Source organism: Engraulis encrasicolus, unplaced genomic scaffold (assembly GCF_034702125.1).
Source record: "Engraulis encrasicolus isolate BLACKSEA-1 unplaced genomic scaffold, IST_EnEncr_1.0 scaffold_150_np1212, whole genome shotgun sequence".
Lineage (NCBI taxonomy): Eukaryota > Metazoa > Chordata > Actinopteri > Clupeiformes > Engraulidae > Engraulis > Engraulis encrasicolus.
In genome coordinates, this window is record NW_026945021.1 from 90075 (window position 1) to 106579 (window position 16505).

Genomic DNA, 16505 nt, shown 5'->3' on the forward strand with positions numbered 1-16505 from the left:
TGGTTACAGTCCCTGGAGCAATGCAGAGTTAGGTGCCTTGCTCAAGGGCACTTGGATGACTCAAGGGCTATGGATGGAAGTGTTCGGAAAGGTCAGGTGGGATTCGAACATACAACCCCCGGATTGAAAAAAAACGACTTCCTAACACCTAGACCCCCTAGCTGTCCCCATAAGGCCACGGCTGCCCCAAATATTAGCGAATCCAAGACAAGTCTAAGAAGATCAGCGAAAAACAAACTTGAGATCATACTTGAGTAATACTGCTGTGATGTACAGTATTCAGATTAGATTAGATTAGATTGAACTGAAATGTATTGTCTTTACCCAAACCCATATATGAATACTGGTAATGAAATGCAATTTAGCATCTAATCAGACTTACAGCTTGAAGCTCCAGACAGCTTGTAATGCATGCAAAATGTCATCTCTTTACAGGGGCGGAGTGCCAACTGCCAAGTCTTATTGTAATACCTACATTCTGTTCATCCTGTTCATTTGTACTGTATTTATTATTGACCACTCATTGTTACCAGTCCTTCACTGTTACCTGTCTTGTCTTGCACCTTACGTCAGTCTGTAAAACGTCAGTCTTGTACTGTGTATGTCTATGTCTTGATATGGTATCGAGAGAAAACGTAATTTCATTTTCCTAGTATGACTTGTGCATACGAAGAAAGTGAGAATAAAAGCTGACTTGACTTGACTTGACTTGATAAGTGGCCAGTGTTGAGTGCTATGATCTACTGAAAGATCATAAAGGCCATGGGTGACCATACATCGATCTGTTGACTTGCCTGATACATCAGCAGTCATCATTTAAAATTAATAAAATGATGTTATCATTTTTGGACAGCAACAATCACTGGCACATTCTGTACAGTTAGTCTAACATTATTCATACATTGCATTACTATGCCTTTAGCCTATGTGTGATTTCTATCAGGTTATCAAATTGTCTGTAGGCATAGGTGCAAGACAAGACAGGTAACAGTGATAATAGAGAAATGTCCCTTGACAAGCATGTAACTTTAGAATTTAGAACTTAAAGAATTATAAAAAACGGCAGTTTTGTAGCTCTGCATTGTCATCCGTAAAACTCTAGGCCTACTTAATGTAGGCCTACGTGCAAATACTAATATAGCCCAAACATAATTTGTTACATGTTGGAATAATATCTTGGTAGCGCGATAGGCCTGTTTCAGTAGAAGTGCGCTCTCAAGCGCAACAGTCTTCGTCGACGCTGTAGGTTCAGTTTCGCTTTCTCTTCAACCCGGAAAAGTAGGCTAATGTTACACAAGAAAATCTCTTTACAAAAGTTATGAAGTAAAGTATGCTTAGCTGCTACTTATTGAACTGCTGGTTATCTTATGAGGCTTGTTCACGGCTGTTTTCTCTCGGCGCACTGAGATCGACGTTTTAATATCTCAGCATCTGAGATTCATAGAGTTGGACTGACAACAAAACCATCGTCGGAGACACCATGTTGGGAGAAACCGATGGACCTTGCTGGTTGTCCGAAGAAGTAAAAACTGGGGTGAGTAGCCTATGTATGTGCTTTATGATCAATAGAAATATTTATGGAAATCACCTTTCTGGTGGAAATCATCTGCGCTCGATGTTTCTGTTTCTAAAATACCACCCCAGATAGCCTAGGCCTACTGCACAGACGTGTCACCTCTGATCTGTTCTGTTCACAGACAACCATCATAGGCATTGAATTTGACGGTGGCGTCGTGCTCGGTTCTGACTCTCGAGTGTCAGCAGGGTAAGTGCGGTCCGCTCATTTGGATGACCTACTACATGCATGTTCCTTGGGGCAGTTTCTTTAAATGTCTGAGGTCAACCAACTAGATTATCTGCTATTAATATCTAAAATCTGAGTCCAATATGCTTGTTTCAAGTAGATGATTCTAATTGATTGATTTTACATTGTGTTCTTCAGTGCATCAGTGGTGAACCGGGTGATGAACAAGCTGTCCCTCCTCCATGATAAGATCTACTGTGCCCTGTCTGGCTCTGCTGCTGATGCTCAGACCATCGCTGAGATTGTCAACTACCAGCTGGATGTTCACAGGTTTGTGATACCCTATACTCCAGATGCTATTTCTGGACATTACAATACACTTATCTGATGCAGATAATCGAAAAGTTATCAGAGGGTATCGCTTACAGTCCCTGTAGCAATGTGGAGTTGGGTGCCTTGCTCATGGGCACTGCAGGCAGGGACTGGTGTAAGGAAAAGTAAGGTTGGGATTCAAACGTGCAACCGTCTGATTCAAAGACCACCTCCCTCACCATTTGGCTCTAGCTGCCCCATCATATCCACTTGTTGTGCATGTATACAGGACATCTGAATCATCATCTGCCTGTGCAATATGTCACTCAGCTTGTGGTTAAAAGCCATGGTCACCGCTGACCTTCATTACGGCAACTCTCTCCTGGCTGGAATATACTTTCTTGTGTAGTGAAACTTTTGCAGCCGTGGCCTAATGGTTAGGGAGGTGGTCTTAAGATCAGAGGATTGCAGGTTCGAGTCTCACCCCTACCTCTCCCTACACCTCCATCCATGGCTGTGGTACCCTTGAACAAGGCACTTAACCCCACATTGCTCCATGGACCGTAACCAATACCCTGTAAAACAACTGTAAGTCACTTTGGATAAAAGCGTCAGCCAAGTGTAATGTAATGTCCATTGCTCTTTGCAGGGATGCATAACCATATCCAGTCAAGTGTGCATTTCAGTTAGTTTTTATCAGGGCACAGACAACACTTCTCAAATAGGATAGTAGGATACTATACTTCACCTGTCTCTCTCTCTCCCTGCCTGCTCATCAGACCACATACCCGCACATCATTTCCGCAGTCGCAGGGCATGTCTGTGCAGCTTCAAATAATATTATAGCCTCACTGATTCTTGAAAGTTTGGCAAAAACATGTCCCTGCAGTAAAATATTAATTCTGTTGAAAATCAACTAAATTTTCACAAACAAAATGAACCCAGGTAATGGCCAAGGGGTCTGTCACACGAATACACAGTTGTTTGAAATATTTAAGTGTAATTTTATTACTTTTCATGGCTATAAACCTGTCCACACCCTGTAAAAACGCCTGTCCCAAGGACTGGCATCATCATTTCAATTGACAAAATACAAAATACAAAAATCACTAACAGAATTGAACAATATCACCATGATGTGTAAGACCCATTGACAGTAAATAGAATGGACGCCAAATCAACGCTATTTGCCATTCAACGCTTTGAAGCCAGATTTGGGAACATTCCAACTTACATTCCACCTTAGCAACGCCAAACGCAGGTGCTGATTGGACAACAACAAGACTTCTAACGGTCAATCAAACCATGTTCTGATGCTCATTGGTCAATTTAACTTTTAATATCTCTCTAAAATAAAACATCACCACAAAAAATCACCACCCTGGTAAGTTGGAGAGCAAGGGGACCTACTAGTTGAGCGAAAAAGGATCCCCCTGGAGTGGCATTTAAGGGAGATACAGGGTTTTATGTCTCTCATAGGAATGAATGGGATTTGGCCATTTTTTGGTCTTTTTGGGTCCAACCTTGGCTCCAACTTGGCTTCAACAATGAAATAGAATTTTGGCCTCCATTCTATTTACTCTCAATAGGAAGACCATATTAAAGTGGTTCTACAGATGTGCACATAGTGGATGTAAAACAATATTTACTATTATTTACTGATTGCTCAAAATGTGTCCAGCATATTGGTCACCACCGTCAGATTTTTTCTAAAAGACAATAAAATCAGGTATGCACAAGGTAATTTTCATTACTGAGGACCCCTTTTCAAACCTTTAGCTCTACTGCCTACTTCACCATCACTGAAGCTCCTGTAAGTTTATTATTTTGTCCTCAATTTGTTAATTTGTTTGGACACTGGTACTGTCCCAACCATAAACTGTCAACACCGTCGGGGGTTTTAATAGTATTGTATTACATTAATGTTAATAAATATAATTTTTTTCAGAAAAGGTATGAAGCACCCAAGAAACAGAGCGAAAATGAAATGGCTAATGTGAACAAACAATGCATAATATTTAAAAGAGTGTTTTTTTGTCTCACACCGTCAGATGTCACCACCGTCAGATTTTGTTCTGCTCATCATGTTGTTCCATATTTTACTAAATTGTGCTGGTTAATGAAACATTACTAGGCATGTTAGTAATAATTGTGATCCAAAATGATACTCTAGCCACCACTGAGGTGCATTTTGAGGTTTTTTTGTCAGAAAACCTGACGGTGGTGACATCTGATGGAGTTCACCAAAAAACACATGTTTTACGTGTTTTTGACATGTTTTAAGAATATGCATACAATAAGTATCTACAGTTATGTTGAATTGTTAAAGTAATTCACTTTAATACAGTAAACATGTGTTTTTACTTCTAATTCTGTCTGCTGCTGTTGACAAAACAAGAAAGAGCCCATTTTATGAAAAATGTTAAACATGGGGAGCTTGGCCAATGCATTCCCTGCACAGCCAAGACCTACATCTATGATTATACACCTCTATATTTTGGATTTGAACAACTTAAAAGCTGTTTTTACCACATTTTCAACAACCAGTGGCTTACTTCCTAGATATTCTAACTAATGAAGTAAAAACACATGCTCATACTGTGCACACACAAAAATAAAGTGTTTATGCAAGATGCCATTGACTTGAGAGGGCTATTTATTTTGCTAAATGCAGGTACTAATTAGGCCACTTTCACCACTCTCAGATTACTGTCACCACCGTCAGTTCTTAAGTCACCACCGTAAGAAGGAGTTTTGGACATTTTAAAGGAATGTGCTTTCAACATTTTCCTTAGGAGTTGTTGAAATATCAAAGTAATAGCCAATTTAAGCCTACACGAATATTTGTGAAATTACAAAAAATTGTTTGTTGTATTTAGGCGTTAAGTAAGCATTGTATGACGGTACATATTTTAAAATTAGAACACATGAAACAGTATTAAAATAGAACAAAAGTGAATTTTCAACATTTAAAGGCATATGTGTGAACCAAAAAATACACATAATCACTTAAAAACTCCAGATACATATGCAACCAAATCAATACAATTTTAATAACTTTTAATTGTGTCTGACGGTGTTGACAAAAAACAAGGTATGATCGGAGAAAAGCCTGATTTCTGAAAAAAATACATAATGGGGAGATTGGCCTTGTGCATTTCTGAAAAGCCAAGACCTTTGTCTACGAGGATATACCATATCATTTTGTAATTCACTTTGTTCTTTTCTGTCAACATTACAACCCGTTTTAGCCACTTTCTCAAGAATCAGTGGCCTATTAGAAAATGACAATAATGTCGCCAACAATAATGCTTATTACATAAATTTAACATTCAGAACTATTTGTAGACATAGGCCTACTACATTTCCTGACTATCTGGTTTAATGTACATGCCAAAGTTGTCCCTACCTCGCCATAGCATTTTTCATATGAGCGGATAACAAGATATGGAGAATCTATCACCACTGTCTCCCTGACATTGTTTAACTCTGTTGCACAGAGCCTATGCTATAACCTTACTGTCACCAAAATTGTAATGGCCAAGTATTAATAAGTTACTTAAGCCTATTGGTAATGTTTTAGCAGTGTTGATATGATGTAGTTGAGTCTTTTCAGCAATGAGTGCTGTTAGGGGCGGAAATGGAGGCTGCTCTTGTCGAAAGTAAACCTGTTGATGCCATATGGTCAGACATCAGGACGGCCTCTGACCTCATCCTGAGGCATACCTGTCAACTTTGAGCTCCCAAAAATCCGGGAAAATTCCCATATTTTAAGCCAAAATCCGGGAAATGTTCTATAGGCCAAATTTTGACAGTCAACGGGATGACAGAGGCAGATCGGACGGTGCGTTCTACTCTACTTTTCACAACAGCGCGCGTGCAAAGACAGATCCTGTCTAAAATCCCTCAACACACGTTTTACAGCATGGAGAAACAATGCAATGAAAACAAAACAATGAAATGAGCGCAATGAGTTTCTTCTTTTTGTTTTGTTGCACAAGGTTGTGATTAGGTTAATCGCATGATTCGCTGTTCCGAGGCTGTTTTATGCGTTGCATGAACTGACGGTTTCTGAGGAAAAGAGTGGGCGCACAAGCGCTACGGAGCTCGAGGTTGACGGCTCGTATTTTCAAGGAGCTTCAATTCTCGGTGGTATCTGGCATTCTGGCAGGTAGCTTGATAAGCAAGACCCTCTATCTCTCTCTTCAAGAGGGGGTGTGGCTCGTCGGACAGGGCCGTCTGTAGCCTATAAATAGCCTATGGACCGACTGTGTTTAAACGTGAAAAATCCGTGATATTTCCGGGGAAAAAATCAAATCGGGAAGAAATCGGGAAATAAGTCAAAATTAGGGAGTTTCCCGGGAAATTAGGCATGGTTGGCAGGTATGTCCTGAGGTCCTCTCTTTGCATAGCACAGGCCTCTGGCCGGCGCTATGGCACTTTCTGTGGTTGGCCTGCGACACTCATGGCTCAAGCTTTCGTCTATTAATGACAAAGACAAAATGGCCATATTGGACCATCCCATCTCTGAGACGGGCCTGTTCGGTTCCGCCACCATTAATGCTATACAGCAACAGTTCGAGATGGTGAAGAAACAGCAACCTGCGTTCAAAGCCGTGGTCCCTTCACGTCAGGTAACTTATGCCAAACCCGCTCCGGTTTACTAACGCCGTCCCGCCTGCTCGGCCACGGCATCTCCTCAGCGGTCTCAGCTCCAGGCTGCTAATCACTGCAACGAGCCCCCCAGGAGCCTCGTATTTCGAGCCTTGGATGCCCTGTGTGCGCTAAGGCACACTTCAAGAAAATGCCCCCCACCCCCCGGAATGGAGGGCGCGTTGACTACCGCCAGTCCACCGATCGGAGAGGGGACCGCAGAGGTAGATAGCCTGCGAGGTCCCCCCACGTGACGGGCACTTCAACCAGTAGTTTGGTCAGGTCGTTCCTCTGGCCCAGTACAACAGGATTTTGGATACTGTGGTGAAGGGTTACGGTCTGCAATTTAACAGACGTCCCCTTGCGTTCTACTCAGTGGTCCCCTCGGTGGCCCTTGGTGAACAAGCATTCACTCTAAGAGAGGAGATTTAAACGTTACTCGCTAAAGCAGCGATATGCGTGGTTCCCCCCTCTGAGGCAAAGGCGGGTTTGTACAGCAGATACTCCCTTGTGCCTAAAAAGGATGGAGGACTACGGCCTATCCTCAACCTCAGGTGTCTAAACTCCTTATACAGACTTTTACGCTTTAAAATTATGACCACGGCCATTGCCATGCACTCAGTGCATCGTGGTGATTGCTTCACTGAAGGACGCCTTTTTTTAAATCCACATTTACCCTCCGCATAGAAAATACCTTCACTTTGCATTTGAGGCTGTGTCTTACGAGTTCATCGTGCTCCCCTTCGGGCTAGCCCTAAGTCCCTGCGTGTTCACATGCTGTCTGGAGGCCGCACTCCTCCCGCTGCGCGAGCAGGGTGTGCATGTCATATGGCCTATTTGGATGACCTTTTGACCTGTGCTGACTCTGCCTCTCAGGCCAGAGTGCACACGAACCTCGTGGTTGGTAACCCACCTACAAGGTTTAGGGTTAACCATTAACTGGCAGAGGAGCTCCCTCCTGCTGGCACGAACATCAGTATGTCCCTCAACTCTGGTGCACAGGGCCTACCTGTCCCCAGCTAGGGTGGAGGCCTTCACGGCAGCTTCTGTTTCATGTCTTCTTACGCCTGCTGGGACTCATGGCTTTGAGTATCCATGTGGTTCCCTTCGGCCATCTCTTCATGAGAGAATTGCAACAGTGGGTAAATGCGCTGCATTTATGCCCAGTCCGTCACAGACGCTGTGCTGTCACACTGTCGAATAGCTGTCTCGCCTCCCTGAAACCATGGAGGGAGCAGGATATCTTCAGCAGATGATCCCCGAGGGGGGCGGTATCGTCTCGCAAGGTTCTCTGTAAGGACGCGTCCCTCACTGATTGAGGAGTGAGGGTTATTGGACGGCCGTGGCGTCAACGGCACCTGGACTCCCAAGATGGCCGCGTGTCACATTAACTACTTGGAACTCCTGACAGTGTTCCTAGGTTCAAGGCATCTTTGCCCCCTTCTGACCGGGCATCACGTACTAGTCCGGACCGACAATATGACTGTGGTGGCTTACATCAACAACCAAGGTGGCTTGCGGTCTAGGCAGTTGCTTCCCATGTGCCAGGAGCCCTGAACAACAGAGCTGACATGCTCTCCAGACAAGGCCCGTGGTCTGCGGAGTGGAGACTCCATCCCGAGACGGTGAGCTTGATATGGGACTGCTTTAGCGAGGCCGATGTGGACCTGTTTGTTTCTGCAGACAACACCCAGTGCAGGTTGTTTTTCTCTAAAGACCCGTGTGATGCTGCCTTGGGCACTGATGCCCTAGCACATTCGTGGCCCAGCAGGAGGCGCCTTTCCGCCAGTGGCCCTGCTCATGGCGGTTCTACACAGAGTTCGTCTAGACGTCTGCCTCTGCTGCTAGTCGCCCCCCGATGGGTGGGGCGTCCCTGGCTAGTGGAGATTGCTAGCGTGCTTTCGGGTGAGCCATGGGAGATTCTTCTGAGGAGGGACCTGCTCTCTCAGGCTCGTGGTGAGCTCTTTCACCCACATCCAGAGCTGTGGGCCCTTTGGGTGTGACTCGTCCAAGGCTGAGCGGGCGTCAGTGAGTGGGGCAATGCCCCATTCTCCAGGCGTCTGCCACATGTCCGAAGGCCACTCCACTTATTCCTGAGCTGTTCCTCTATGCAGTTGACCTCCGGTCGGTCCCGTACTCTGTGATTTGAAGGGGAGTGTTTATAACTACCACAGGAGAGGACACTCGAATGGAGTGACTGAAAAAGAACACAGTGTTTCCCATACATTAAGGAAACTATGGCGCACCGCCATAGTTTAAATCTGGCCGCCATAGTTTCGAAAATGTAAAAAAAATATATATATTATTATTATTTTTTTAAAACGATTTCCGTTTTCTATTAAACGATTTGAAAAACGATTTCCTTCGCATTTTCCTCCTGGAGTAAATACATCCTATAGAGAAAACCATGAGTGCTTGAAAGACAGAGGGATCAAAAGCCTAGTCAAGTTGTTGTAGTTAACTCGGGTTTGGGAGCAATAAAAAACCTTGAGAGAAGCTCAGTTGGGATGAGTTTACTGACACTCCCCAGGCTTTGTTTTACAGTTGTATGATAATGAGTTAGGCAACAGGCCTTCATTGACACAGCAGAGGAGACATCGGGCTGCATATAGAAATAAATGAGTAATGAATGTGTATAGACATAAATGTGTAATATGTTGTTCAGCCTTTTACCCTTTTATGGGAGGAATTTTGAAAAACTGGCCCTGTGACCAGCACCCCTCATTTAGAATGTGTACGCCTATGTGTGTTGGGGAAAAGGCATAGCATACTCTCTTAGACCATTTTTGTCTGTGCGTTAACAATTTCACAGTGCTCCTAAATTCTTATCTGTGCTCCTATTTTTTTATTTTTTTTACAAATTCATTGGATAGACCCCTGCATGAGGGACGAATGAAAAGTGTGTTGCAAACATAAATGATTCACTGTACTGCATGTTTTAAATGTCAATGTCAATAAATGTCAATGTAGGCCTACCACTATACATGTCATGGGTGAAATCTTATGTAATTTCTCAAAACATAAATGGCTGAAATGAAGGCCTATAGACTATAATAGTTTCTCCATGTGCCAATGTCATATTTTACTCATTGTTTTGCCGTTTCGCATTTACGCCGCGTTAATCAAACCCGAGAGAACCGGGGACATATACTGTACCTGTCCTTTTGTATTGGGGCACCCAAAATGCTAGTGCCATGTGAATGCAAGGCCGAAACAATACAACACTTTATTGGAGTCACTCACTAGACCATAAGGGTATTAGCTGAAGAGCTTATGAATAATGGAAGTTTCAATAACATTTGCTGACAGGGGTCTCATGCTATTTTTTCTTTGCTTCTCTCAATATCAGTGTTGAGCTTGGGGAAGAACCTCTTGTACGATCTGCAGCCACGTTGGTGAAGAACGTCTCCTACAAGTACAAAGAGGAGCTGTCTGCTCATCTCATTGTGGCTGGTTGGGACAGGAAAAAGGGGGGACAGGTACTCTCCTCAAATAAAAGAAAAATATGATCTGGTTGCCTTTCCATCTGTTGTCGCTTCTTTCCAAAGTCATCAGAGTATCTGCACAGTATATCTTCCACTTTGTTGTACTCATTATTGGTACGATTCGGTCGTCATTAAAACAAAAAGAAAATGCAAAACTGTTGGTGACAGATTATGTCAAGTGCTAACAGAGCAAAATAGAAAAACCCCACTGAGATTAGTAGAGAAGATGCCTTATGTATAGGTCTTCAAACATACATTGACAAGTTTGTCAAAATTGTTAAAATGACCTTAAGTGGAAATCCCATTTGCCACCAAAAGTCCCAATGGCCTCTTATGTAACACAAAGGGTGGTTTAAATGGAAAATACTAAGTATCAACTCATGGTACTCATTCTCATTGCAGGTCTACGCCACTTTAAATGGCCTTCTGTCCAGACAGCCATTTGCTGTGGGTGGCTCCGGCAGCTCCTACATCTACGGCTTTGTGGATGCTGAGTATCGGAAGGACATGAGCCGCAGAGAATGCCAGCAGTTTGTTGTGAATGGTTGGTCACTTTTCTCTTTCTTTTTTTTCCTGGAGCTGATCTTGAAATGTTAACATTTTCACAGTGTGACACAGAGGGGCTGAAACATTGTAATTCAAACTATAGGCCTAGGTGTACTAGGAAACAAGAATATTTTTCACACAGACTTGGTATGGTGGACACAATTAGCTTTAGAACACACTGAATCTGAGAAAGAATGGATTACATTTCACCCACGGCTACATTTGCAGGACCCATTTCTTTCATGAACCTATTGTGTGCTCCGTTTCTCTAACTTGCTTTCTTTCTCCTGCAGCTCTGACACTGGCGATGAGTCGAGATGGTTCCAGTGGAGGTGTGGCCTATCTTGTCACCATTGACGAAACTGGTGCTGAGGAAAAGTGTGTTCTCGGCAATGACCTCCCCAAGTTCTTTGATCAGTGATTGTGTGACTGCAGAACCATTTCATTTGTTATTAATGATTAATAAATGGCTACAACAACATAATCTCTGTGGGTTTGGCTATCAATTTAGTGAAGCATGTTGGTTATCCCATGAGGTAGTCGAGTAACTCTAAAATGTCTGAACATTTTTACATTTTATGAGGTTAAAATATGTCTGATTCAGTATGTAACTTATGTGTAACAAAAGGAACAACATTATGGAGATAATTAATGGTTGAGCTGCTGGGAAAATGGCATTTACCTGTGAATTTTTTTTTAAAGATGATGACTCAGATGTTGCCTGGCAGAATAGGCAATAAGAGGTTCTTGTTCATAGACCCAGCTATGGCTAAAGGCAGCAAGCCCCTTGCATGTTGTTGGCTTTATTTATTTGATATTTAACGAGAAAAAAAAATATATATAGGGTAGTTTCAGGTATTTATCACTAAGATCTGCATTTTTTTGAGAATTTAAGTTGTCAAAAAAAAAAAACACTTAAATAAGGCCAAAATTGACCTTGACCCCAGTCCAACTCAGTGGTTTTCAAAGTGGTGGCTGAGGACCCTTGGGTGGCCGCGAAGTAGAGCAAGGGGGTCCATGACAGAACAAAAAAAAGATAAATTAATGTACACCAAAATAAACAATTAAGCTCAATAATATTCCCATTAGTTAAGATTTAGGTAATGAACATTACTACTATTATCATTATTTTATATATCCCAATGGGGCAGTAGCACACTTAGAGATTTATATAGCCTACTGAAGAGTAGACTAGATCAGTGTTTCTCAACCTTTTTCTAGGCAAGGCACCCTTTCAATTCATGAAAAATTTCAAGGCACCCCAAACCAACAAGCCGTAACATGACATCGCATCCGATACCACACAAGTTTAGAAAAGTAACACATTTGGAGATGTCACACGACCTACGTTCGAAGTTGCAGCTGACTGGGGCGACCTATATTTACTTTATTGTGCATAAATGGCAGATGAAAGATTCCACTGACTAGCATTAACTTATCAATTTAGACAAATATGTATTATATAATTTATTTATCAGTCAGGTTTCCGTGGCACCCCTGTTGAGAAACACTGGACTAGATAACCAGAGGGCACTGGATAGGCCTCTTTTTTGGCTGATTACTAACGGGAATTCCCATAGGCTAATCGAAACTGAAAGCAAATTTTTACTTTCAAGCTGGGCTTTCTTGTTAACTGAAAGGGAACGCGGTTCAGTCCAAGCCCAATGATGTGTGGGCATAAACAATAGCGTTTATTCACCGGAACTTGTTTTATTGCGTTTCGCTAGTTCCAGCATTAAGGATGCGCTCCGTCTGGTTTTTCATTTTGTCGGTGGCCATTGATGCTTTAATATGTTTGGCTGATCATCGATTTTCAAATCGAAATTCGAATAGTTTATTACGCGAATGGGTTGTGTCTGGGATACGGTGGTTAATTTTACAAGTTGTGATAAAGAATGACTCTTGTCGTGCTCTGCAGCGATGGGTTACAACTCATTGCTTCCTCGCGCCAGTGTTTTTTACCGGGCGCATGGTGATGCTTGGGAGCTTTGCACTTGAAAAGTCATGGGTTTGGTTATTGAACTTTTTGGTCGCCGCATTGGCTTGTTTATTTTGGGAGATGTCATGGCCTGACAAAAGTTACCAGGAAAATGGAGAAAAGACAAGACAAACAGCGCGGGCTCTCTTCAAGCGGGTTTTAATTCTGTACAGACCGGACTACCTGCTGCTTTTTGGAGCCTTCGTCTTCCTTTCATTGGCTGTTTTATGTAAGTACCAAAAACCGACTTTTCACTCGTTACATATGCAATTGTCATTTATAAACAGATATCAGATCTCTAACCTCCACAACGTCTCCCCCCTCTTCCCTACTTGTGCGTCTAGGTGAGATGTTCATTCCCTTTTACACTGGACGGGTGATTGACATCCTGAAGTCGCAGTATCACTGGAATGACTTCCTTACAGCTATCATGCTTATGGGCTTTTTTTCTTTAGGAAGGTTAGTGTGCTGAAATGCAAAGTGAGTGTGTAGGCCTACCCAGGTACAAATCCAGTTGTGCAGATGCGCAGTATACGTTTTGTGCAACAGACAGTAGGCCTACAAGTAGCCTATTTGCAAGGTTGCCATGTTGATTTGTTGTGTGTAGCTTTCTGGCCTTAAAAATCAGTAGAATTTAGTTCAAATTGAGCTAGATGTGTTGCTTCTGGCGGGTTTTGGTCATTTATTGGGCTAGGAATCATCTGGCAAATGCAACCCTTGTCGCCCTTTCCATTAACCCTTATGTTGCTCTATCTAGCTCCGTCAGTGCAGGCTGCCGTGGAGGCCTCTTCATGTGTGCCATCAACAGCTTCAACTGCAGAGTCAGAGTCAAGTTATTCAGGTCCCTCGTTGGTCAGGAAATTGGCTTTTATGAGACCACGAAGACAGGTGGGTCAACTGTTTATACAATACAACAGGCATATTGTATTATTCACATCCTAATAGAATTGTAGGTAGCCTACATTTCAATATTACTCCCGTCCTTGATCTGTTCTTGTGGCCTCGCGCTTCGCTGACGCCCTGCCTTCATGGAGAAAACAGTAAAGTTACCCTGCTGTCAGCCTAGCCACACCAAGTGCAAGGGAGGACGGGAGTCAGGATAATGGAGAGAACTCAAAGTAGGCTACAATGCCTATATTTACATAATATACTATACCTAGTGTTTAGGCTGCACTTGTAAAGCCAAAGGATATGATGTGTGTAGCGCAGAGCTTACATTTTCTGTATATTTTTGGCAGGTGACCTAACTTCCAGGTTATCTACTGACACAGACCTGATGGCCCGTGCAGTGGCTATGAATGTCAATGTTCTGCTGCGGACATTCATCAAGACTCTGGGCATGCTGTCCTTAATGGTCAGCCTGTCTTGGAAGCTCACTGTGCTAATGCTGTTGGAGACACCAATAACAGGCTTCCTGCAGAACATATATGACACTTTCTACCAGGTAGATATGCTCCTCAGACACCCCCTGAGGTTAATTGCATGTGAGAAGGGATTTCGCAGGGGTAACATTATACACGATACAAAACAGGGCAAGGACAGAGAGGAACGTCTTTTGTTTTAAAAACAAATGGACCACCCAACTAACAGATATGTGATATCCGTCTCAACACCATGTCTTTGGTGCTGACTGAGGAATGTCCACATGTGTCCACCATTTTCCTTTTCATCAGTTTCCCGGATGAGTACTTCTGTAATATGTTTTTTTTTCTGTCTGTGTCCATTAGAAACTGGTTCAGGAAGTGCAGGATTCCATGGCACAAGCCAACGATGCAGCAGCAGAGGCGGTTTCTGGCATCCGCACTGTGAGAGGGTTCAAAACAGAGAAGAGCGAATCACATCGCTACAATAACCAACTGATGGAAATTCACAACTTGAAGACCAAAAGGGATACTGTCAGAGCAGTGTACGTCATTGTTCGAAGGGTATAGCTTTCTCAGTTGATTTGACATGTATGCTTTATTGTTGACTTAATCTTAATCGCAATCAGGAATACAATATGTGTTGTTACATGCTTAAACAGTTCTACAAAACTCAATAATATTAGGATATTCATTTCAGATAAGAATAGCTTAAAAATAACGTAGGTGTGTTTCTTTGTAGCTCACTGAGCTTGGCATGAAGGTGGCCATGCTGTACTATGGCAGACTGATCATCCAGTCAGGAGAGATGACCACAGGCAACCTGGTGTCCTTCATCCTCTACCAGTCCGACCTGGCAGACAACATTAGAGTAAGTTTGGTCAACAAGTTATGTGTTTTAAGTGTTTTTGAATGAAAGACACAGGTTATCAGAATTAGCACCTATATTCTTGTGTTTTACTAGCCCATTGATGCTGGATGTTGCGTTGCGGTTGCGCAACATTGGCCCTGGTGCCTCGAGCTGCACGACGCAACATTCAGGCTCATGAGATTTGAGACAACTTTGTTAACAATCTCTGTTTGTTTAAGATGAATAAACACAATCAAATGAAAGATGAGGGTCTTAGCATTTATATGCAACTTATTGCATGTTTTTATGCGCTTCAGTGGCTGAGATATGTAGGTTTTTATAGGCTTAGGGCAGCTTTTCTTAAAAAGGGCTCAGGCATTCAGCACCCTTTTTTGCAGGTGCCTAAAGCTAGATTTATGCTTCGGACGCAGAGGCTCTGTCCGTCTTCTGTCTGTGCGAGGCCACGCCCCCTCGCAGAGGCTCTGCGCCCGTCGTCGAGCGCCTCGAAAAAATTCTAACTATCCGTCGGACGGACGCGGAGGACGCAGACAAAAAGGCGCTATGATTGGTCGTCTCGCCACTTCCTTGTTCTGTTCTTGTGGCAGCGCAATGCCAGTAGTTTGCGAGAGCAGAGCTGTATTCTGTTAAAAACTATATTAGGCTAATGCCTTGTGTGTAAATGTGTGTAAATACACGAAGCTACAAGCTAAGTAACAAACAATGCATCAGTTAAACACTTGTGGCACAATGCCTGTGGTTTTACTACTGTAGCTTCCTCCACTGAATGTAAACACACATCGGCAGAATCAACTGTCTCTACATGCTTGCATTTTCTGCTCGTCAAAACAGACTGGGTATGTAAAATAATGATACCAGTGCATTGCCTTTGCAATTTGTGTGAAAATAACTAGCTAACCGGGAAAGAAAGCAACATTGCTTAATAATGACCGCAGTGCTTACGGTGTAGTGAAAGTAATTTCAAATGTGGCTCGCGACGAGACCTCGGACCTCGCAGAAGTCGCAGATGCATGAATACAATGTTGGTTCGTGGCCACTCCCACCTAAGTTTTGACGAGCGCAGTTGCAGAAGTCTAATATGACCTTTAGGCATCAATGGGTTAATACCCTGTATTGTGCATATCTTTGGAGATGAGGTCACATTTCTTAACATAGCAGTTATACAGTATAATCTTGTTTGCACTTGATACTACAAAGAAAACTAATGTAACCAACAATGATCCATTCAGCTGACCATCAAGGTCCCCTCTGATTTCCACAGACCTTGATCTACATCTTTGGTGACATGCTGAACTCGGTGAGTGCCGCTGGTAAGGTGATTGAGTACCTGGACAGGAAGCCACAGGTGAACACAGAGGGAACCCTGCAGCCCGACGTCCTGAAGGGCCACGTCCAGTTCCACAACCTCACATTCACCTACCCCAGCCGGCCCGACCAGAAGGTGCTGAAGGTAAGGCATGCATATTTACCGTATAATGTACTTACTGAAGAAGCTTCAGAGTCAACTTAGTAACTGATGACGATGGGCACAGATGCCTTTTCTAATATAAAATGTCTA

The 16505-nt window shown here is 43.0% G+C and overlaps 2 protein-coding genes across 2 annotated transcripts; both read left to right on the forward strand.

Annotated features, from left to right (window-relative positions):
* The first annotated feature begins 1244 nt into the window (after positions 1 to 1244).
* LOC134442399 (proteasome subunit beta type-9-like) lies at positions 1245 to 11224 on the forward strand. The gene is made up of 6 exons (XM_063192571.1): positions 1245 to 1534; positions 1698 to 1765; positions 1943 to 2074; positions 10059 to 10188; positions 10597 to 10738; positions 11034 to 11224. The coding sequence occupies exons 1-6, from the start codon at positions 1481 to 1483 to the stop codon at positions 11159 to 11161; spliced, it is 654 nt and encodes a 217-aa protein (XP_063048641.1). The 5' UTR covers positions 1245 to 1480; the 3' UTR covers positions 11162 to 11224.
* A 1062-nt stretch (positions 11225 to 12286) lies between these two features.
* Positions 12287 to 16397, forward strand: LOC134442398 (antigen peptide transporter 2-like; the record flags this gene model as incomplete). Its single annotated transcript, XM_063192570.1, has 7 exons — positions 12287 to 12947; positions 13063 to 13177; positions 13476 to 13606; positions 13957 to 14162; positions 14446 to 14643; positions 14822 to 14950; positions 16209 to 16397. Coding segments are annotated over exons 1-7 (1434 nt in total), but the record flags the coding sequence as incomplete, so codon positions are not given.
* Positions 16398 to 16505: the final 108 nt, after the last annotated feature.